Source organism: Branchiostoma floridae, chromosome 7 (genome assembly GCF_000003815.2).
Source record: "Branchiostoma floridae strain S238N-H82 chromosome 7, Bfl_VNyyK, whole genome shotgun sequence".
NCBI lineage: Eukaryota > Metazoa > Chordata > Leptocardii > Amphioxiformes > Branchiostomatidae > Branchiostoma > Branchiostoma floridae.
This window is the reverse complement of record NC_049985.1, coordinates 9,686,572-9,709,492: the sequence shown is the minus strand read 5'-3', so window position 1 is coordinate 9,709,492 and position 22,921 is coordinate 9,686,572. Positions and strand designations below refer to the sequence as shown.

At 40.8% G+C, this 22,921-nt stretch overlaps 4 protein-coding genes across 4 annotated transcripts; 2 read left to right on the top strand and 2 right to left on the bottom strand.

Annotated features, from left to right (window-relative positions):
* The first annotated feature begins 158 nt into the window (after nt 1–158).
* On the top strand, nt 159–2,243 carry LOC118418978 (leucine-rich repeat-containing protein 51-like). The gene is made up of 4 exons (XM_035825139.1): nt 159–317; nt 598–745; nt 1,369–1,574; nt 1,942–2,243. Exons 2-4 carry the CDS (start codon nt 628–630, stop codon nt 2,236–2,238), a joined length of 621 nt encoding a protein of 206 aa, XP_035681032.1. The 5' UTR covers nt 159–317; nt 598–627; the 3' UTR covers nt 2,239–2,243.
* Nucleotides 2,244–3,171: 928 nt separating this feature from the next.
* On the bottom strand, nt 3,172–8,438 carry LOC118418977 (ragulator complex protein LAMTOR1-like). The gene is made up of 6 exons (XM_035825138.1): nt 8,283–8,438; nt 7,187–7,260; nt 6,418–6,501; nt 5,931–6,008; nt 5,173–5,302; nt 3,172–4,806 (listed from the first exon to the last, which is right to left on the bottom strand). The coding sequence occupies exons 1-6, from the start codon at nt 8,367–8,369 to the stop codon at nt 4,714–4,716; spliced, it is 546 nt and encodes a 181-aa protein (XP_035681031.1). The 5' UTR covers nt 8,370–8,438; the 3' UTR covers nt 3,172–4,713.
* A 125-nt stretch (nt 8,439–8,563) lies between these two features.
* LOC118418975 (peptidyl-prolyl cis-trans isomerase D-like) lies at nt 8,564–15,024 on the top strand. The gene is made up of 10 exons (XM_035825136.1): nt 8,564–8,750; nt 9,569–9,709; nt 10,390–10,496; nt 10,819–11,007; nt 11,427–11,549; nt 12,093–12,199; nt 12,610–12,763; nt 13,219–13,305; nt 13,561–13,603; nt 14,101–15,024. The coding sequence occupies exons 1-10, from the start codon at nt 8,666–8,668 to the stop codon at nt 14,190–14,192; spliced, it is 1,128 nt and encodes a 375-aa protein (XP_035681029.1). The 5' UTR covers nt 8,564–8,665; the 3' UTR covers nt 14,193–15,024.
* A 175-nt stretch (nt 15,025–15,199) lies between these two features.
* LOC118418974 (solute carrier family 2, facilitated glucose transporter member 8-like) lies at nt 15,200–22,532 on the bottom strand. The gene is made up of 7 exons (XM_035825135.1): nt 22,236–22,532; nt 21,452–21,605; nt 20,983–21,083; nt 19,135–19,282; nt 18,502–18,665; nt 17,709–17,891; nt 15,200–17,223 (listed from the first exon to the last, which is right to left on the bottom strand). Exons 1-7 carry the CDS (start codon nt 22,434–22,436, stop codon nt 16,651–16,653), a joined length of 1,524 nt encoding a protein of 507 aa, XP_035681028.1. The 5' UTR covers nt 22,437–22,532; the 3' UTR covers nt 15,200–16,650.
* Between the last annotated feature and the right edge of the window lie 389 nt (nt 22,533–22,921).

The window sequence follows — 22,921 nt, the reverse complement described above, 5'->3', positions numbered from 1 at the left end:
TCTCGTTCCCAATATCACAATGCCTACATGGCTTCCTATTGTCCCTTACGTTTCCAAAAAACATAACATTTTGATATTTTGATATATTTACTACATCATTAAGATAGCAATGTGTTAGTAATAGTCAAGGTTTTGACCGAATGTAACATGCTCACAGACAATCCTGGGATCAAGACCATTGCGTATCAACCAGGTCATTGACCCCGTTGTCAACAACAACCAAAATGGCCGCCGTGTGATGTTGTTCAAGCGAGGCACGTCCGAAGACAGATTTTAGACTCACAATCGGAACTAAAAGCGATCTTTTAAGCTATCAGGTAAGGCATCTTTGAAATCAACAGTTTTACAAGTATCCAGTGGTGTTATATCAAGACTACGAAGCACACTCGCACTCCACTGAAGTGTTTTAAGAAGCGCCTTCCGTGTGGAACTGGAAGTGAAACATATGATAAATTGTGTATGTGTGCGACATATGTATGGATTAAGCGTGTAGCCTTCTTTATACAACTACTATTCTTATTTCAGTAGAGCAGAGTACAAAAGTAAACTTTGCAGGTGTTCTCAAAAGTTTATCAATGTGTCCACTTCCACTTGCAGGGACTGGTGTACTAGTGTAGAGGGACCAACATGTCCACAACACCAAGGACACCGAGAAAAGCCATCACAGCCGAGGCCTCCGTTGACAATGAGAACGATGTTGGACCTCCTATCGACTTCTCCTTCAAGATGTTGTGCAGTATGGAAGGTATGGCGTGTACATACTGCGAAGCCTTCAAACTTTGTCACTCGTTCTGTATGCCCAGCCGTATGCACCCTTTTCATGTGGATGTTTGAATAAGGTACAGAAAATAAATGCATGTAACATTGTATCAGGTGATTGAGTCCTTTCCTGGCCAAGTGTTGTGACAAATTTTTGACATTTGTCCCAATGTATTTTCTGGCAATACCGTAATGCACGGGAATATGATACAGATGTGCCGAAAATTCATCCCTTATAGCTGATATTTTTGCAATAGGAGGACATTTTTGTGGTGTTTTGTTATAATGATTCTGTAGTATATGTAACATACTCACAGACAATCCTGGGATCAAGAGCATTGCGTATCAACCAGGTCATTGACCCCATTGTCAACAACAACCAAAATGGCCGCCGTGTGATGTTGTTCAAGCGAGGCACGTCCGAAGACAGATTTTAGACTCACAATCGGAACTAAAAGATTGACCATAGAAGTGGCACGTTGGCAACTCATAGTTGCTTTGTCATGACTTTGCGATGGAGGTCATCACGAACATTAAACCACTGCAAACATTTCAAACAATACCATTTCTGCATGTTCTCATTGTTAATTGAAACCACAAACATTTCAGACACAGCAGAGGAGGAGCTCAGACAAGGGTCCAGAAAGCACAAGTACGACGAGGAGGGGAGACTGAACTCCAACGCCCTGCGTATGAACAACAACGCCCTGACAACCCTGGATGGTTTCGAAGGAGCGATAACCCGGCTACTGACCAACCCAGAGGCTCTGGCGTGGGTGGACCTGTCATTCAATGACTTAACCACTGTTGACCCGGTAATTATAGATTCTACTCTTAACTTTTAGCACTCTGAGAGTGGTCTAGTTTGCCGAATACAAGCATATCCACAGTGTAATGTGCGTATTATGTCAAATGTAAAGTCCCAAAACATAAACACATCTGCACAATGCATATATATTAACCATGACCTAGCTGCACATACATGTAACGTTTCATGTACATAGTTTAAACTTAAACCAAGAACTGGCTCATTGTCATGAGTGCAATGGTAAGAAGGGAATTTTGATGGAAAGCTACCTTCACCATTAGAACAATGGAGATAGGTTTGAAAAGACTTGGAAAGAAACAAAAGTATTTGTAGGAAAGCCATGATTGTAGAGATTCTAATTTGCACATTCCCAGGTGCTGCTGACCTACCCCAACATCAAGGTGTTATATCTCCATGGCAACAGTATTGAGAACATCGGTGAGGTGGACAAACTGCCGGCCCTGCCGCTGCTGAAGAACCTGACGCTCCACGGGAACCCCATCGACCAGGAGAAGGGCTACAAGTTCTACCTGCTGTCCCTCATGCCGCACCTGGCCTCCCTCGACTTCACCAGCGTCTCCAAGGCAGACAGGGCCACTGCCAAGACGTGGTTCCACATGTACGGCAAGACCATGAAGTCCAAGAAGAGGAAGAAAAAGGCAGCCAGCTAGAAGTCGTAATATGCTTGTGAATGTGTTCACCGAGTTTTACATCATTTGCACTGTCACTGACCATGTGGTAATCTGCACTGTTTTGAGTTAAAATGTAAATACAATGTACCTTAGATAACCAGTTGAACATATTGATGAAATTTGAAGCTCCATCAACCAAATGTCAACATTGTACATGGAGGCTCGGGTACTACTAAGTCTGGGTTTGAAGTTCTACTCTTTCTTGCAAATATTTCACATGGTAGTGGAAGATATTCATAGATGATAACATCTTCTTGCAAAGCAAAAAGGTTTTAAAATTGTGTTCTAAGCCTTGCCTCAATATCTCTACTTCCAGCAGGACCAGACTCACAGTGGAGCAGGGACATGTACATATATCTGCTTTCTATGAGTTACTGAATGTCTACAGTGCAGTATTGCAGTAGGCAATGCAAATGTTAATCACAAATAGGTTGTTATATGCTTCTACCCTTTTGTTCCTTCTTTGCAATAACTAGGTCAATTAGGCTTCTAACTGTTTGATATATGCTGCATTTTCTTTAAGAAGTGGAACCAGAGGCTGGAAGTGTTTAGAGGTGACTTTGTGAGTCTGATGTGCTCTTGCTTTTGTAATATCATTTTAAAACTGCTAGTCCAAAGAACATGTATTGGAATATTTAGCAGCCTGAATGCCACACAATGTTCAGTGGATTTCTTTGTCAGAGGAAAGTTGGGGGTGGGGAGTTGTACAAAGATCAAAGTTTGCCCCAGTCAACTTCCCAATGTGTTGGATGAAAAGAAGCTGTAGTGAGAATAAAATCACAACCAAGCTAACATTAATGGATGCACTTAGTTCTAAAGGCCGACTGGTTTAACAAAGTATTTTTGTATATACCAACATGAAAAGGAACTTAGATACAATGTTAACACAAAAATAAAAATGTGCCTTATGTCTTACAGAAGTTTTCATTTTTTTTATTTTGCTATATACTTTCAAAAGCAGTTTGACCAGTAGTGGCAAAATAACTGTGGGCAGTGTGCTATAGACAGAATCATCTTGAAAGCCCCCAAAGTCCAAAAGCAATGAGAAATGTTTCCACTTCCCATAACTGCATTGTGACGTTATCTTCCTTTCAAAACCTGAAAAAAGATCAAGTCAATGACATTCCAATAGAAAGTGGAGAAATTTCTGAAGACTTGAAGATGTTTCCACAAAAAAAATGGAAAAACTGAGAATTTCAGTTCTGCTTCAGCTACATGCTTTCATTTGAAAGGCTAAGCAAATACAGAAAGTAATGTCAGAATTCTGAACTCAACATTCTCCCTACAAAAATGATACAGCTTGAATGTAACAAGCACATGCCTTACAGAATTTCCTAGCTAATTCATAAGCATAAGCCCACAAGAGGAACCTAGCTTAAAAGCAAGCATAGTTCAATACATGTATAAACTAGCTCTGGAAGGCATATAATATATATTTATATATACAGCATATGTATATAGTCCAACTCTGACTTCTCTTGTCTTCACGCCTTCAGTTGTGACTGCTTTACCATTAATGAAAATTTCTTCTCATATTATTTCATACAGAATCAGAAAAATTAGAGTCAGTAATAAATTACAGAGGAGAGGGCCAGTACATGTAATTGCCAGCAAAATAACTCAAACAAAACCCAGACTCTAGACTTAGACTGGTTGTTTGGCCTGATCTATGTTTTATAAGGATTCCTCTTTGGGAAAGAAACAAATACATTATAAGAAACAAATACGAGTTATTACATTGGTATAGCCTGATCAACAGATACTTGATATAACACAAAAACATCCTGTCAAACAAGCATCATCTTACCATGTCTACATTAGTTTTGGACAATATTCACAATTGTTCTTTGTTCTGTCATATCAAGCTAACTTCACTGATGACAAAATTTACAGTCTTAAAAGGACTGGTTCGACCTCTACAGTTTTCTTCCCAAGGTGTCAGTCCATACTCCCAAGTCTCAACTTGTCACAAAATACTCATCTTCCAGAGAAAGTTGCACAAGTGGAAGAGGCACTATCTAAACCCTCTGTTCCTTGATACCCCCCATATAAGAAGTTTCAACCCTTGTAAGAAAGTTGGTTTTTTGGAATGTGGCAATGGTTCATGCTTTTATACACATAGTCCGTTAAAAATCGTCATGCTTTTAATCCAAAGTACAGCCTCGCTTTCCAAGTGACCTCTAGGTTTAAGTATCTTTAACCCTCCTAATGCTATGTGCATGGACATGGTAATGGCACACTGGCAAGTCAGCAAAGGTAGGGTTAAACACATGTACAAAATGCATAATGTTCATTAGCCTGCAGGACACAGACAATATGAAACTAAACCCAGTTCATAGCAAAAGTTACAAGTGCTAAGCAGATGTTAAGATGCTTGTTTGATATGAACTGTATGGAGATGTGTTTTAGTAAGTCTGAACATGAACCACTGCCAGATATGATGGACAGAAAGGACTATGGGATTCCAAATGGCACGACCAGGTCTTCTTTATGCTCCACCCTGACTTGTGAGACAGCGCTGGCAGCATAGGCAGCAGCTTTGTTCATCTGGAGAGACAAACCCAGAGAGAATGAAACACTGATGCACAGGTATATACAACATTGAACATGGGGACAGGAAAGAAACACTCAACTTTTACACAATCATAAAGTTAGAGGTTCAAGTTGGCAAAAATATATTTTGGGGAACATGATAGCTCTGACAACAAAGAACTACAGCTAAATCTTAGTTTAGTTCAGGGTTAGATAAAGAGTAGGACTGTGAACCTAAAAACTCCAAGTACAGGTACAGATGCCCAGGTTTAGGGACCGGATAAGACAGGTACACATGTTCAGGTTTGGACCTAAAGAATTTACAGGTACAGGTACAGTGCGTCGGTAGACAGCGCTAATAAAATAGACAGTGATACTGACCAACTGTACATCAGCCTGTGAGATGGGGTCTGTAGCCAGCACGGCCTGGGGGGTGGCTGTACCCTGCGGCAGGGGGGTCTTCTTCTTCAACCTCCCCCCTGAACTACTGGTCACTATTGCTATCCTTGTGCTGTGGGGGGAAGAAGCAAGGCAGAACTACATGTGATGTAATGCTAATGGTACATGTAATGTAGTGGTATACACATACATGTAATATAATGGTACGTGTAATGTAATGTAACTTACTTATGCTTACGAAGGTTAGACATCTAGGTTAACAATATTTAAAGGCACTTAGTAACTAGGTAACTTGTACTAGTAACACCAAAGAAGAGTGATGGATGTCACTGGAAACATCCAGAAACAGATTTCTGATTTTCATCCAGTTGTACAGAATGAATGTATTGCCTTTAATTTGATTTAAATATATGTAATGTTTATATACAGGACAGGAGGCAATGGAAAATATACACAAAAATGCAATGGCAGACTCACTAAAAGCTACTTGCAAAGAAGATTTCAATAAATGGACATTTGACTACCATTCATCAAACACTATCGAATATCTTAACCTATGACAAAGATTGACTTTGTGCTATTGTGATGTTGGTCTATAAGCATATCATATAGCTCTATAAAATCCTAGCTATAGGTTTAACTCTCTTCTTGTTGACAAACTCCAATTTAGATGTCTACATATCTGGCTCTGACTGTATTATCTATAGTGTATGCATCTCGATTCTGTGTATCTTACTGACCTGTATTGTCGTGCCCTGTCCATGTATTCATGCTGCTCCATACTGTGGTGGTCGATCGCTGACACATCTATAACATTACTGCAGGGAATACAGCAGCATTAGTCAACTAATGGAACAGTGATGGTTTACATGGTCAGGTTGTCTCTCACACGGAGGACTGTATGTTTGACATACACCAAGGGCTGCCTAATTAGCCTATGGCTATTACAAAGGGCTAGCCCTGCTGACAAAGACAATACACAAGGGGGGACTTGAACATCAGAGAACCATCTTGCCTTTGGACATGAGGTATAATACACAGTATGCATATCTGCATTGTAGTTGTACCTAAAGTGTAGTCAAGTCTCTATATTATAGCACATGTAGTAGAAATATAGTATCTACTGTGAAAGGTCAGGGTATGTACAGAGGCATCTCCAGGGTATGCCTTTGAGTTTGAAGGAGGTAGTAATACTAACAGTGGTGGGTTGCTGGAGTGCAGACTTACTTTGCCGTCTGATGTAAGATTCTGTTCAGTGCTGACTGTTCGTCTCCCTTGGGACCGGGCGGTGTGTGGTTGGCAAAGTCATCGCTGGAGAGACAATGAGGAAAGATCAAATCAAAATCAACACTGTGATTTCATTTAGTGGTTTCATTCTTGGTATGAGGTTATAGGAGTTTTTGTGGTGCTTTAAACTTGCATGGGAAGCAATTTCGCAGTATAGTAGTCATACAATGAAGACATATTTGCAGTGTCATGAGCTTACCCCCCCCCCAAAAAAAAAAGAGAAAAAGAAAACCACTAGATTTGTGTAACAAGTTCCTTACTTTTTCCTTTCACGTGTCTTTTAAGACAGTTTACCCATACTGCCCCCCTCCCACTCTTCCCTGTACATTCCCAGAGTCCAAAGTACCCAACAGGTCAACAGGTGTCGTGTGCTGAGGTCATCTCAGGTCAAAACCACCAATGCTGAGTGATAACTCCTACTCTTACAGGTTTTATGTCTTTGATATACACCTGTATCATCAAGGAGGCTGAGTGATATTCATGTACAAAATAAATCTGGTGTCTAGCAACTAAAGCTTTTACTGTTACCACTCTGTTGCTCAATGTTGACCAGTATAAATTTGGTATAACTAGAATAGAGTGTGACAATCAAGCTAGAGGGAGATACTTTAACAGATCAAAGACTCATGTTCAACAAAATACATTTCATCATTTATATATCATAATATCATACCCCACACTGCATGAACATTGTATGTGTAGTTGTTACCTAGATATGGGTCTGTTTGGTGTGTTACTGGCTGGGTTGTGGAGGAGATGTGTTCTCTCATTGGGCTCCTTGTTCTGTAACAAACCACAGCAGCATGTCAGTATTAAGTCAACACATGAAAATATACTGCTACTAGTGCTAGCTAGGACAGCATCATAATCTGAAGTTATATATATATAAAGGAAGACTTTTTTTTTACATTGAGCTGATGTCATGTACATTTCCATTGTAGCGTTTTAAGATGGGGAGCTCTGTAAGTTCATTCACACTTCATTGCCCAGCACCAGGAATTGTGCCTAACACGTCCAAGGTCAAGGCCCCTAAATGATAATTGGAAACAGTTCTCAATTCAACTATTGTCTCAGCTGAACCAGTGTCTCGATGTCCATAAAAATGTCCAGTTGTGTTTTGTTTATGTCTGAGGGGGTCTTAACCTTTGACAAATTCCTGCAGAAAGTGTGAACAATAGCTTCACTGGCAGAAGCACCTGTAGGAATATCCTGAACAGCAATTTTACCAATGATTTGATAGCGACCTGATTTGTTTTCTCATCTCACTTTACAGTATTCATAGAATGAAATCAACTAAATTTTGCTAATGATGATATCGTCATTGCATTCAGGATTTTGTTGAAGTGTCATTCACATCTGGAAATACGTGACCAAGTACACGTGGAAAGTGCAAAGGGTACGAGCGCACTATAGTAAAAAGGTACACTAGAGTCTAGAACTTTTTATGTGTAGGGTGTGGGAGGGGGGCAGTGGTTAGGAGGCAAGGATGTGGCTTATCGAACGCTTGCAGCAGCTCACAAATCTTACCATTTGTACTTTAGAAACGCCAATGTTGCTGTACAGTTGTTGTTGTCGCATTGAGTGCTTTCAGACAAGCCCAAATGCGGGCAGCGTCCGCCCTCGAGTACTTTGAATGACCACATGCCAAGATCAAGAGCGACGACGACTGTGTGCTCTAACAGCGTTTCTGAGCGTCCCTTACTCTCGCCTTCGTAGGGACAGAGGGAAAAGAGATCCTGGTACCCTTCTATGCAAACTCGGAACATATAAGCTTTAGCATAACCCCACAAATAACCCAAACTTACTGGTAAAAGTTCGTCCTCTTCGTTGCTGAAACAGCACCCCATGATGAAAGTTCTTCCACTGCCGGGGTCACATGAGGAGTGTCCCATGATTCCATGTCATTATAAAGCGCCATCTAGCGGTTATAAAATAAAGCGCAGAGGTAGTCAACTTCAACATTGCACCGGTAACATTGGACTCCAACATTGAGCGATCAAGGACGTTAAAACAGGATCTTAACCTCCTTAACAAAACTGAAAGACTAGGATCGTTCCTAGTTAACGCTCCTAGAGTCATCTTGACGCGAGCGATGAAACGTGAAACTACGAGCAACTTACACCAGACGAAAGCGACACCTATCGACATTGAGTAGAACTGTTGGACATTGATCAGAAATCTTGCGAAAATGGCGGCTGAGGAAACGAACACGGACAGCACGACCGAGCCGAATCCACGATGCTTCTTCGATGTGACCATTGGTGATCTAAAAGGTATGTGCACTTTGAGATGATTCTGTAGGGATCATTTATACAGACATAGGACCTTACAGGTTGTTGCTGTGGTGAAAAAACGAGCACGTGGTTTCGGTTGCAGCACTCCATGTTAGTTGTTAGGGAGGGTCGGTGGTTGGATTCAACGACATTTATCTCTCTCCAGACTCCTGTACCCGCTACAATTAGGCTACAAGAATTACACATTTTAACCGTTGAATTCCTGTACATGGAATTCGAAATCGAAGCTGAAATATAAAAATACCTTTTCCAAATATTGCTGTTCAGACTCGAGTCTGTCCGGCCTATAACAAAGGACAAATTTTGAGACAATGAATTTGAATGATTTGCATTTGTCCTTTGTTTTAACTCATTGTGAGTACAGAGATTTATGCTGCAGTTCTCATTCAATGTCTCCACAGTTCACAAGTCTTTCTTTTGATTAATATTTTTGATTAATTAAAATTATTGAGAAAACCGCCTTGGTTGATTGATAACATGACTATAAGCCATTTCACAGATTCGACTGCACATGTGTAGGCGAGAGGAACTCTGGGTAATATGTCAAAGGTGAAGGCCCCTGAAACATGAATAGTGTCATCTCGACCATTGTTTTGATTTGTGCAATAATGTCTAGACGGTAATGGCACCTGCAAAATGGTGGAATGTTTATAGTCAGGGGCCTTCTTCTTTGACATATCACCCAGAATTCCTGTCGCCCGCGCATGCATAGTCAAAACTTGATAGTGACAAACTCCACACAAATGTGTACCCCAGCGCTAGACTGAGACTGAATACTTTTCTCTTTAATACTACAGTCGGCCGCATCATCTTTGAGTTGTTTAAGAACATGGTTCCCAAGACGTGTGAGAACTTCCGCGCCCTGTGTACCGGTGAGAAGGGCATGGGACCAACCACGGGGAAGCCACTTCACTTCAAGGGATGTCCTTTCCACAGGAGTAAGTACAGCATGTCATGTAATCTTTCCCTGGGCCAACCAGGAATTCAAACTTTATTCTAGCTATGTTTTAGTAGTAGAAGTAGAAGTTTGTTCTCGTATTAGTTACTACTAGAAGTCAATTTTAATCCCAGCTTTTAATATCTGTTGCAATCACTGATGCCAACAATTTAGAATGATTCTTTGTCATTGAAACAGTTTTTATTAATATTAGGCCATACCAATTTAATTTCTGGGTTCACGGATTCGCTCGCTCCTATTTTTTGGTAAAAAAAATAAAAATAAAAATTACCACTCAGCAAATTTCCACCATTAATGAAACAATTCACCAACTTTCTGGTGTAGCAAATTGGCCTTTATATTATAAGCTCCTTAAAGTGTGGGTACAGGTGCTGTTACTGTACAGTAATAGTGTTTTTGTACTTTTTTCAAGCTGAAAACTTTTTATCCTATATGTTTAGGATTGGCCCTTACCTTTACCCCAACCATTTTACAATTTTTATTTTTATTTCGCCCTCTCGCTCCATATTTTTTATCAAAAAATCTGTGAACCAAGAAATTCAATTGGTGTGGCCTTATACTGAAATATCTTTGAAATTGTCCTAATAATACGTCTTCGATTTGGTAAGTTGATTTCAGATAGATTTTGAAGTCATTATGTTGTTATTTTTTTCTTGCCAGTCATCAAAGACTTCATGATCCAGGGAGGTGACTTCTCCAACATGAACGGTACAGGAGGGGAGAGCATCTACGGGGAGAAGTTTGAGGATGAAGGGTTCGATATGAAGGTAACATTTTCTCCCAACAAGACACAGATGCATGTTTTTGTATACAGGTAACATGCGCCACATAAATGGGTTACTAATGCACGAGAGCTGGCACTAGTGGCAGGCTTAACTTTAGAAGTAGGAAGATATCCCAGCGTATTTTTATATATTGTTCCCACTATGACAAGAAAGAGCTGATCTATGTATGTAACACTGTATACCAGATTCCTCTTGGGGATGAATATGTACAAATGTAGTAGGAATTGATTAGTGTTGATGATTTGTGTGAATAACTTACCAAAGTAGTAGGACAGACCTTTGACATGTACAAACCTGCCCCCAGCATGAGGTACCAGGTCTGCTGTCCATGGCCAACGCCGGCCCCAACACCAACGGCTCGCAGTTCTTCATCACCACGGTCCCCACGCCACATCTGGACAACAAGCACGTGGTGTTCGGGCGCGTACTGAAGGGAATGGGCGTGGTCCGCGAGCTGGAGAACGTGGACAAGGATGGGGAGACACCAACACAGGTGAGTTCACGCATGTACATGTAGCAACTGGAAAGGCACTGTAGGGTTAGTCTCAAGTACATGAGACAAACCTCAGGTACATGGCCTAGTAAAGTAAAGATGTTTCCAACTAGCCTGGTATCCAACCGTATTATAGCTCCCGAGTCTCTTCTGTCCTCTACACAAATACGTAGACTCAGAAGCTTTAATATGGCTGGATACCGGGCTAGTTTCCAACTGCAGGGTTCAAAATAGGAGCAGCATATACAGGTTGGTGCAGGTAGAATTTGCAGGAATCATCTACCTCCCCTGAACTGAACCTGCACTAGCCCATGATAAAAGCAGCAGTACGTACATGTATATACAGGCGCTGGATAATTCAGTGCTCGGAAGACATTTGCCCCGCTGTGTGCAGGCACTAACCCTTGCCCACTGGACAGCCGTGTGTTATTGCAGACTGTGGGGAACTGTTGCCAGGCGACGACGAGGGCCTCAGCATGGAGGACGGGACAGGAGACACCTACATGGACTGGCCGGAGGACTCAGATGTCGACATGAAGAACGTACGTTCATAAACGTGTATATTACATCACACCAGGGTTCTTGACAGCGTCCGTCCTTTCATCATTTGACAGGATTTTGCTGCTGGGAAGGGACAAAAATTTTGCCCATTCCGTCCCCAGTGACGGACAAAAATCGGCATGTTAAGATTCTAATTGAACCAAGCTGAGTCTACCAGCAAAATTTGCCCCTCAAAACAAAAGAAAAAGCATTTCAGAGCGTTTGGATTTTTAAATTTTCCCAAATAGCATACCCCTGGACCCCCAAGATATTATGTGCCTTCGACAGGATTTCCATTCAAAATCTAGAGGATAGAAAAAATTTTAGGGTGGCTAGAACACTGCATCACACTGTCCACCTACTGGCTGTCATTGATAAAAAGCAGCAGATTAACAGATACTGCATTCAGTAAGCTGTGCTGTTATGTCTATTCTATTTTATAGATTTTGTCATCTACTAGTATTGTGATGACTGTAATATATGTTTGTCTGTAATGTAAGAAAGAAATTAGAGGTTACAAATAATGACTGGACAACTCTTCACAGGTCGACCAGGTAGTTGAGGTGGCAGAAAGCATCAAGGTCATCGGCAACAACCTTTTTAAGAAAGGGGATTACAACATGGCAATACGAAAATACGGCAAGGCACTCAGGTAGGTGTTTCTTTTACATGAAGTGTATAACTCAGGCCATAGCTGTAGGCTACAGTCTAACTGTTGGTCAAAATATGATAACTGCAAAATGATGCAGAAAAAAATCCAAATCTGTTGATATTTAGAACCTCTTTGTAAAATTTTTGGTAAAGGAGAAAGAAGGTCCTTTGATAGAAGGGGAAGAAATTATCATGGAGGGAGCTCATCTTTGTCAGTAGTAATCATAGTACAATGCTAAACTTTCTTCCAACACAAAGGTGTACACAGATCAAATTTTCTGCGACCACTGCCACCTTCTTCAGGATCAATGAAAATATGATATATACTGAGTTGTGTTGGAAGAAAGTTTAGCATTGTACTATACACATGTACAAGGAAGAAGTGTTTAGTAAAGTGACTCTCCCTGGCAGGTATCTGCATAAGTGCAGTGATGAGGCAGACATGGAGCCAGGTGGTGAGGAGGAGCAGAAGCTGGGGCCCATCATCATCCCATGTATGCTGAACACAGCCGCCTGCAGGCTCAAACTCCAGCAGTACGAGAAGGCCATAGAGGACTGTGATGCTGTAAGTAGCTGTGTCAGTCAAGTACCCTTGCTTCACTGGTACAAGGCAGTGATTGTAATATCATTAAGGCTCTTTCTTAAAGCTGGCCATGGCTTTCCTCAAAACCATTGTTGGCATTTAGTCAGGTTCAAAACCATTTTAGCTGGGAATTGGTCAGTACGGTCGCCTGTTAGTCTATCTAAGTCATCTGTGCCAGCCCGTGATGGCATCCCTGATGTCCACGTTCAAGGTTCAAGGTGCCAGCCAACTATAAAGTATAAATTTTGATAATCAAATTTGGGGAAGTTACTCCCAGCCTACTCCCAACCGGTTGAGAGTTTTTTTTACCTTCTCTGAAGCAGCAACAATTTTCCATTGTGTAGGTTCCCTGAAATCTGTTGTGGTTAATTTTTTCCCCACTTTAAAAGATACTCATTGATTGGATATCTTGTATGACCTATGTGTTCTTGACTTAGGTTCTGGAGGTGGAGTCTGACAATGCCAAGGCTTACTACAGAAGAGCACAGGGGCACTCAGGGATGGGTGATGAAGACAAGGCTATAGTGAGTACACAGTGGCCTCATTGTAGTACCGGTAGTCTGCTTTTTGCAATTTTATTCATGTTGCAGCTGTCAAAATGCACTTTACTCAGTCTTTAGTACTACATTTGTACTACTACATTTTGTACCTACTATCTCGTCCATTGACCTCTAGGTCATTAGTAGGACAAGGTAGCAAAATGCATTCTACAAATGACAAATGAAACAGATAAATATGTTTTTTCTCTTTACAAATTAACACCACAACATATTTTCCAGGCTGATTTACATAAAGCACAACAATTACAACCAAATGACAAAGGTAAACGTCTCTTTTTATCTTTTACATTCTATATTATAGAATTTGTGTAGTTTTTCAGACACCTTGAAATATCCTATATGTAAGAGCCTTTCATTTATGACAAGTTATTATGTTAAGCTTCACGGGAGGGAAACTTGTTTTTGCTACATTTCTTCTCTCATTCCAAACAAATAACTTTTAATTTAATAAGGTCAATGACTTAGACTAGAGAGCTGTTACCATGGTTACCAATAAGATAGCAGACACCCTGTGGTGTTCGATTACATAATGTAGCGAGTGGCTGGACAGAGCTGGAGAGGATGGTCACCATATATATGTATATGAATGTGTTTGAGTAAGAATAAGCTGTATAGCAGTTTTGTATTAAGGCAGGAACGTGTAAAGATAAATGTTATATGTTTGCTTCCAAATGTTATCTTTCTATTACACCCCCACCTGAAATGGAATGGTCTGACTGCAACAATGTTGTTTCAAATTCAACAACTCTCTTGTTTCAGCTATCCTGGCTGAGTTAAAGAAGATCAAAGCCAAGATGGACGCCTACAAGAAGAAAGAACAGCAGACCTATGCTAAGATGTTTGGCATGTGACGCACACCCTCATCATTAGCTGTAGCAAAATATAGCAATAGAATTTACTCAAACTTTAGCAGAAAAAATCTTACACTATATTATGTAGATAGTGTAATGAAATTCCATCTTGCATGTTGTGCAGACAATAGAACTGTCAAGAAAGGATTTGAAAAATCTACAATATTAAGTAAAGATAGGGCAACAGAATTTCATCTTGCATGTTGGTAGATGCATTGCGGCATCAGGCTGAAACACTGGGCACTTTTGCAAACCCAAATTGGTGCTGTGCACTTAATTTTTGACAAGCTGCACCAGTGCACTTGTGTAGGATTATGCAGGCAAAGGTACTACTAGTACATGTATCTTGAAGTAGCCTCTCCTTTGCAAACTTTTGGGGAGCTGCAACGTTTTTTGGGCAGAGTAGATGTTGCTGCCTCCCAGGAGTCTGCAAAGGAAGCTGCTATCATACACTTTGTTGCTGTTGTCTTATTTGTTGAAAATGCTGGAATCAGCTATGAAATTCCATAGTCAAATTCTGAAGAGGGTTGGTAAGATTTATGATTAGGTTATATTGATGACGTTCTATTTTATATTGCACACCAATTTTTTTCAGCGTACCAATATTTTTAGATTCGGTGTATCGATTCTAAAAAAAATGTCGGGCCCAGTGAATGCTATCTGGCCACCTTGTTCCTTAAGTGTTGTTTGTGCTGTGCTGTCAAAATTATTGCTGTTGTAACAATCTTCTTATACTGTAGCAGCTACATGAGCTGAATATACACACCGTCTCTTACAGTCATTGTAAAATGGCATGTTTGAAGAAAAAATAAAAGTTGCTTTCAATGCCCAATGTTTCTTTAATACTAGTAACATGTTTCTAGCTAACTTCATAGAAGCTTTTATTTTTGACAGTGCGACTTTGTCGCAAAGCAGTATGGGTAAGGGGGGTGAAGTTGACCATCTATGATTGATTGCTCTTATATTTCCTATATTGATAAAAATAATGAAACAGACAACAAAACAACTTGGCTGCTTTGCCTTTATTGCCTAAACTAAAAGCATGAAGAAAGTTCAGTCAGGCAGTGATATTTTTTTCAAATGTTTGACAAAATACAATTTTTATCTTATTTTCACATGATCACAGCAGCAGAAATATACTCTTGATTTCTCAAGACTACAAAACTTGCACTAGTCAAAGGACAACTTACTGTCAATGTGCTCCCATAACCTAATGCAAATGTACAATGACCACCTATGACTATCCCTTGATAATGATCCATTCTGACCTATTTGAAAACTACTTCAAATCTAATATTTACAGTCAAAGGGCAAGTTATCAAAATAAAGCGTTGATATCTGCATTCAGGGTTCATTTCCAGACAGCCCATCATGTGAACCATCTACACAAGGATAGGCCTGGCACACATGCCATAGTTAACATGGTTTGGGTATACATTTGGTCCAAAATTAAAGCACATCGAGGACCATGCCACATTTAAACAATAATTTCTCATGAAAAATGGGAGCTTAAATTATGTAATTTCATTTATCAAATCCCACAAACTTTTGAAACTAAGAACCCTGTTTAAATCTCTAGTATTTTTCATTCTTACATTAGATCTCACAAACCATGATTTACCCAAAGTGGGATGAAGGGAATGATAAAGGCTTAAAGCACTACCATTGAACTGTCTTGGGTACATAGTCAACAGAAAAATGTGATGCTTATAGCTGGCAAGTTGATATACAAATGTATTGCACATGTAACATACTAAAGGTATTTACAGTACCATCAATTTTGGAAACAATAGGAAATCAACTTGAATACCTTGAAAATAGAATGAAAATTAAACAATAAGAGAAAATTTTCTGCCAAAAGATAACAGTTTTTTAAACTGATTTTTATGTGGCAAAATTTTTTAAACTTTGCCAAGTAATACATCCATATTTTACTCTTTTCATACAGTTTGTCAAAAGAATCAAAAACTCACACCCAATTACGACTAATGTTTTAAACAATAGTATCAGACATATAATATACAGAACATTCTTGTCATCTCACCTTTTCACATTGTATGTTTTTGGTTGACTATTGGCCTTAATTTTATGTGTCGTAGGTACACTGAAAAGCATGATTAATATCTATTTTGCATACTCCAGATTGTTGCAGCTATGTACTACACCCAGGGTTGTAGCCAGCACTTGTCCTTCTGTCCTTTGACTGAATTCTGCAGCTGGGGACGGAAAAAAAGTTTGCCCATTCCGTCCTCTGTGAGCAAAATCTAACCCTCAAAATGCAGGAAATAGCGTTTTAGAGGGTCCAGATTTCAAAATTTTCCTTGGGACTCGCTGCATGCCCCAGGACCCCTTAGGAATGCTGCGCCAAAGCCATTCAAAAACGAGGGGATGGAAAATGATTTTGGACTGGCTACAACCCTGACTGCACCAATCGAGGCAAGCTGTAGTCCCCACGTTCCTAGGTGTCCTCTCCTGGTGGGGCAGAAAAGGGTGATCTCTGCAGCGCTGAGCCGGCCCTCCCTCTCCCCTCAAAGTACGCCTCGATCTCCTCCAGGGACACATTCTTAGTCTCAGGCACGAGGAAACACACGAACAGCACGCCCAAGACACAGATCCCCGCAAAGAACCAGAACGCGCCCTGCTCCGTGAACGCCGCCACCATGTCGTTAAACTCCTTGGTGACGATGAAGGCGCCGAACCAGTTGAAGAGCGTGGCGATGCCGCTGGCCGTGCCTCGCGCGCGGGCCGGAAAGATCTCGCTCATCATGAGCCAGGGGATGGGCCCCCACCCCAGGGAGAAGGCGATGATGTAGACGATCATACTGGTGAGGGACAGCCAGCTGAGATCGGGGCCGGGGGCAGGGGTAGCCGTGGGGGCGGTGAGGGTGGCGTTGTGGTTGTTGTTCTGCTCCAGTTGGAAGTACAGACCAAAGGTGACGGACGTGATCGCCATGCCGACACCCGCCACGATTAGGAGGATGCGGCGCCCCATCTTGTCCATCAGGAGGCAGGCCACAAATGTGGCAACCACCTGGGGGAGAGGGAAAAGAGTATTTACTTAGCACAATAAACCACTATAAATTCACTTATTTTAGTGGGAATTTAATTTTGTTGAAGGAAAAGAAAGGAGGTTTTCACTGTGTTCTAAAATCGTGGTCGAAGCAATGCTGTAGCACAAAAACACATGTTACCATGACCAAGCTTTGCAAATATTTCAATATTCACAGTACCAGTATGTTGTTGTGGCTGCATTTGATTGTCTATTCCACCAAAGAAAAGGCTATCGTGCAAGGTTGGCAAGACTTGGTCTGGCTTTAACAATCAAAATCAATATAGTTATTGATACTTATCCTGTCCTTGTTAAATCCCATTTGTATTGTCTCTGTGACGTCTGTCTTTATCAGCAGGGCTAGCCCTTTATAGTAGCCACAGGCTAGTTGGGCAACCCTGGCTGTGCGTGCTGAACAGCCAAACCAATAAATACTAATGAAAAGAAGAGTAAGAGTAAGATCGCACCTGCACAGCACCCACTATGATGGCTCCCGTGTGCCCCTCCACCCCAGCATCCTCCAGGATGGACACGGAGTAGAAGATGACGGCGTTGATGCCACTGAACTGCTGGAAGAACATCAGGGCCATCCCGATAGCAAAGGGCTTCAGCAGGCTGGGCTGGGTGAACTCTCTCCATGACATGGTCTCCTGTAGGTGGAAGGATATACATATGTAACACTTAAATGGGAACAAAACTGTGAAGTTAAGATATCTCTATGATTTAGTATAAGTAATTCTATCTCAATGACTGTTTTTGTTGTGTATGTTGCATGCCTTGTTCAAGGCATGCAAATATTGGCTGTACACTGTAAGGTTGCTTGAAGTTATGCAACTACTGTAAATCTTTTGACATTTTGGAGTGGTTTGATTTTTGACAATTTGAGACTGTGGTTCAGGAGAGGGTGTGGTGACTATTACCCATTACAATTGTAGCATTTGTACTACTGCTTCATCATCACTTATATATGTCACAGTAGCGATCACGATCCAGTAAAATCGCTGATTGTCCTAGGAGAGATCGCAGTCTGTTTCCTATATCTTAGCATCATTTGAGTTTGGATCGGAGTTGGTCCTAGGGCAGATCCCGATCGCAATCTGTACTAGTAGAATCGCCAATTGTCCTAAGACAGATCCCAATCGCAGCCTGCCCTAGGACCAACTACGATTGTGATCTCTCCTAGGACAAATGGCGATTCTACCGGATCGTGATCTCTACTGTGACATATATAACAGAACACCAAGGATGAGTGACAGGTACCTGCTGCTGCAGATTACTCTCGATGTCGGCACACTCGTCCTCCACATCCACGTCCGGCCCCCGCAGCCACAGCAGGGACGTCACCGCTGCGGGGCGACGACCTTTGGCCAGCAGCCAGCGGGGAGTCTCTGGCATGAAGGCCATGGCAATGATCAGGATCACCGCTGGGAAATTAGGAGAGAAAAACATTGTGGTTATCATAAGACATAAAAGATTTGATAAACATTGTGGTTATCATAAGACTTGGAGGCATGTACCTATGCCTTTAAGAACTGTCACTGTTGGAAGAATGTTGTAGTAACTGTAGTCATATATGACTGATGAACTTCTTCAACAATGTGGTTATCTTGATATCCAACATGTTGCATTTTAGTTCATTTGCATATTTGTTCTTCCATTCAGTCAAACCTGTAGAAGTGATCACATCTACACAAGGACCACCAAAGTGACCAACGCCTTTCCAAGGTTGTCCCTTGGATAAGTTTTTTTCCCAATGACAATTTTGACTGTCGACATAGACTACAGTTTATTGGTTCTCTTGGCAGTTTTGACTGTATATTTATCCATCAATCATTCAATGTATTCTATTCATATCAGTAAGTGGCCAACTCCTCAACAACTTATCTACAATACCTGGAACTAAGCAGACTATAGCCAGCCATCTCCAGTGCAGGAAGTTCCCAAACACATAGACCAGGAGGATCCCGATGGTCACCATCAACTGGAAGGATGCACCAAGGAGCCCTCGCACACGGGGAGATGAGATCTCTGCCACATACACCTGCAAAATTAGTACAATTTTAGCATAGTTCAAACAATACATTCCTTATAGTAACAATCATGGATTCTTTACTCTCTCATCCCTTCTGGGAACATTGATTACCTTTGCCAGAATGGCTAAGGTTATGTTTTGGGCGTGTTTGTGTGTCTGTGTGTGTGTGTGTCTGTGTGTCAACAGCATAACTCGAGAAGCCTTGGATGGATCCTGATGATATTTGGTAGGTGGGTAGGGGTAGGGAAAACGAAGGTCAAGTTCGATAATGGGCCCCCTAGCGGCTTGCTAAGGTACTGCAGCGGAAACTCAATTTCTTAAATCTCGTGTTCTGGACATGCTGTGGTCATAATTTTTGAGTGGTAGATAGCCCTCGAGGCAGAGAGTAAGTGCTGTGAGTTTGGGCCCCCTAGCGGCTTTTTTGGAACTACAGGCGCCGGTTTCCTTTCAAACTTTAGACGAGAATAACTCTACAACGTGTTGACGGATCGTCATGATTTTTGGTATGTAGATAGAATGAGTGATGACTTACAGAATGGTATACTAATTATGCAAATCAAAAGCTAATTTGCATAATTAATGAGGACATTTCATAAATCCACTGCATTCCATGATAGGACTTTCAAACTTGTCACATATGTAGCTGGGAGGGAGAAAAATGTCGATAGATATCAATTATGCAAATGATGACCTCATTTGCATAATTAATGAGAAAATATGAACATGTTGACGGATCATCATGTTTTTTGGTATGTAGGTAGCGTAACTAAAGGCCTACATAATGAGATACCAATTATGCAAATCAACAGCTAATTTGCATAATTAATGAGGATATTTTATAAATTCACTACATTCCATGATAGGACTTTAAAACTTGTCACATATGTAGCTGAGAAAGAGAGAAATGTCAATACATATTTATCATGCAAATGATGATCTCATTTGCATAATTAATGTGAAAATATGAACGTGTTGACGGATCGTCCTGATTTTTGGCATGTAGATAGCCTAAGTGAAGACTTATATAATGTGATACTTATTATGCAAATTAACAGCTAATTTGCATAATTGATTAGGAAAAGTTGATAAATCCACTGCATTCCATTATAGTACTTTCATCAAAGTTGTCACATATGTAACTGAGAAAGAGGGAAGAGAGTGGATCAAGAATGGATCAGAGGATCATCATGATTTTTGGCATGCTGATAGCTTAAGTAATGCTTGATACAATTTGATTTCAATTAATTGTAACTTAGGATCTAATTTGCATAATCAATGCCGAAATTTTATAAACCAACTCCATGCATATAATTATAAAGAAAATGAAATGAGTAACACATTTGTCTGCAGACATCATTCTACATAACAAACCTGGTATATTTGGCAAAGGTATGTATTCGTGGAACTCTAGTTTTTCATATTTTCTACACAAAGTAATGTTGCAGCCTCTATGTACATTTGTATATGTTGATCTGTAATCCTGTCATATTCCATTTGTATTGTCTTTGTCAGCCCATCAAAATGGGCACAGGCTAGTAGGGCAGTCCTGACTGTGCATGTTACCAACAGGTAACAAATAAATAATTAAAAAAATAGACACATGTTCTCATAAAAGTTGATAGAGTGTTGTGGTATTCTGGCTTTTCTCTTAGAAATGAAAGATACAGCACACATAACACAGTAGTTTTTGATGTTAGGGTGTTACTTACAGGAACAGTAAGGGAGGTCATGCCTGCTGCAATACCAGTCAACAGACGACCCACGTACAGCATAGCCAGGTTCTGAGCATAGGCCAGTATCAGCCAGCCAGCTGTAGAAGAAAATACAAATCAGCTGATAAAGTTTTTGAATACATGACGAAAATGCATTTTTGCGATTAGGTACACTGGTGCACCCAACCTAAAAAATTGGGTGCTCCAAAACATTTTTGGGTGCACCACATGAAATAAAGAAGAATGTCAGAAAAACATTAACGTTATTAATAGTTATTACTTCCTTTTGTCCATAAGAATGAAAACTAGATAAAAATACATCAAGACATGTTTTTTTCAGCTAAAGAAATTTTTCTTAAAATCTAATAAATAAATGCAGAAAAGCTGTCAATGGAATAACATTAACATTGGAATCCGGAAGTTGGTCATGTTGGTAAGATTTGGAAAAGTTACACCTTCTCCCTACCTGTGAATGGTAGTACTGCTGTCATGAGCGACGTCTTTCTCCCCAGTGCCTCAATACACCATCCTCCTAGTGGCCCTCCGAACATGGCACCGATCGCGGAAAGCGACCCAAACCAGGACCCGTGGTAGCTGTCCATGTGTACAGCACCAGTTTCCTGAAGGAGGTACATGTATTATGGTAAGTATGGCTGTCAAGGATCAAAATTTTTTGTTCTACAGACTAACAGAGGATGTGAAAACCATAACCTGATAATATACCATGTATCTATGTGACAGGATGATATTAAAACTTATCAGTGTTCTATCTACATGTTTAAACACCATGCTGTGTCTACATGTACAACATTTATATGTATAGCATATACACATATAGATATAATGGCACTATTTTGTTTGTACTCTGATCTTTAAACGACCCATAGTCATGTGCTAGTCAAAGTCATTAACTTTAATGTTTACAGTAATGATATTTTCATCCCCGCCAATCATGTGCACGGGGATCTGAGGTTGGGTGATGTACTATGATCTTTAAACGACCCATAGTCATGTGCTAGTCAACGTTATAACTTTCATGTCTACATGGGAATGTAACGTTAGCTCCTTACAATGTGATTTATGCTACATATACATACATGACACATAATTCGACATGAGGGCAACTATATAGAGACTTCAGTCCTCTAGGTCTAACCTGACAGAACAAACACAATGAACGAGACATGTATGTAATAAAGTTGACAACAACTCCGCCCCCCTCCCTCCTCCCCAAACGTCATGTGACTGACCTTCTGTAGATCTGGCAGTGCCGGAGACGAGTATCCCAGCACCATGCCGAACGCCAGCGGCCCCAGCGTGGACACGAACGTGGCCAGGAACTGGTTACGGACCTGTTCCCGGCGCCTGTTGCCCCCGTCCCCGCCCAGGATCGGCGCTGTGTCCCGATCACGGTCTGGGTCCATCCCAGTGTCCGTCTGGATCGTCGCCATGTTGCAGTTGACGCATGCGTAAAAGGGCGAAGAGAAAGTCTTAGGCAAGAAAAGTCTGAGGGCAAAACGAAAACGCCGGGATAAGGATCGTATCTGATAAAGCACAAAGGAAAACAACAAAGAGGACTAACGTTAAAGCAGATGGTACTTTACTGGTGTTACGGAATAAGTTTTCCCCACTGTGAGTTTTCCGTAAAGTAGGAATTAATAGGCCACCTGTCAATGTTAACGTTATGTTACAGCTAACACGTTAGTGTTGCTGTTTAGATCATTTTAAGGATACACTCCTAGCCACTTTAAGCGCTGCATGTCGTTGTTTTTTCCTAGAAATGACTGACAATACAGTAAATCCACATTTTTTGTGCATTTTGTTTGATTTGGCAGATTTTAGCACCGCAACCAAACGCAGCTAAAGACTTAGGACCTATGGCCTGTTTACCACAATTTTATATGACAGATGCAATGATACAAAACAAATTCCCATT

What these genes read in the sequence shown, in the direction of transcription:
- LOC118418978 (XM_035825139.1), top strand. Translation starts at nt 628, where the DNA reads ATGTCCACAACACCAAGGACACCGAGAAAAGCCATCACAGCCGAGGCC. An exon ending in GATGTTGTGCAGTATGGAAG is followed by an intron (nt 746 to 1,368) that starts GTATGGCGTGTA and finishes CAAACATTTCAG; the next exon opens with ACACAGCAGAGGAGGAGCTC. An exon ending in ACTTAACCACTGTTGACCCG is followed by an intron (nt 1,575 to 1,941) that starts GTAATTATAGAT and finishes GCACATTCCCAG; the next exon opens with GTGCTGCTGACCTACCCCAA.
- LOC118418977 (XM_035825138.1), bottom strand. Translation starts at nt 8,369, where the DNA reads ATGGGACACTCCTCATGTGACCCCGGCAGTGGAAGAACTTTCATCATG. An exon ending in GACAGGGCACGACAATACAG is followed by an intron (nt 5,303 to 5,930) that starts GTCAGTAAGATA and finishes TTCCCCCCACAG; the next exon opens with CACAAGGATAGCAATAGTGA. An exon ending in CACAGGCTGATGTACAGTTG is followed by an intron (nt 4,807 to 5,172) that starts GTCAGTATCACT and finishes TTGTCTCTCCAG; the next exon opens with ATGAACAAAGCTGCTGCCTA.
- LOC118418975 (XM_035825136.1), top strand. Translation starts at nt 8,666, where the DNA reads ATGGCGGCTGAGGAAACGAACACGGACAGCACGACCGAGCCGAATCCA. An exon ending in CAGATGTCGACATGAAGAAC is followed by an intron (nt 11,550 to 12,092) that starts GTACGTTCATAA and finishes AACTCTTCACAG; the next exon opens with GTCGACCAGGTAGTTGAGGT. An exon ending in AAATACGGCAAGGCACTCAG is followed by an intron (nt 12,200 to 12,609) that starts GTAGGTGTTTCT and finishes TCTCCCTGGCAG; the next exon opens with GTATCTGCATAAGTGCAGTG.
- LOC118418974 (XM_035825135.1), bottom strand. Translation starts at nt 22,436, where the DNA reads ATGGCGACGATCCAGACGGACACTGGGATGGACCCAGACCGTGATCGG. An exon ending in TATAGTCTGCTTAGTTCCAG is followed by an intron (nt 18,666 to 19,134) that starts GTATTGTAGATA and finishes CTAATTTCCCAG; the next exon opens with CGGTGATCCTGATCATTGCC. An exon ending in TCATAGTGGGTGCTGTGCAG is followed by an intron (nt 17,224 to 17,708) that starts GTGCGATCTTAC and finishes CCTCTCCCCCAG; the next exon opens with GTGGTTGCCACATTTGTGGC.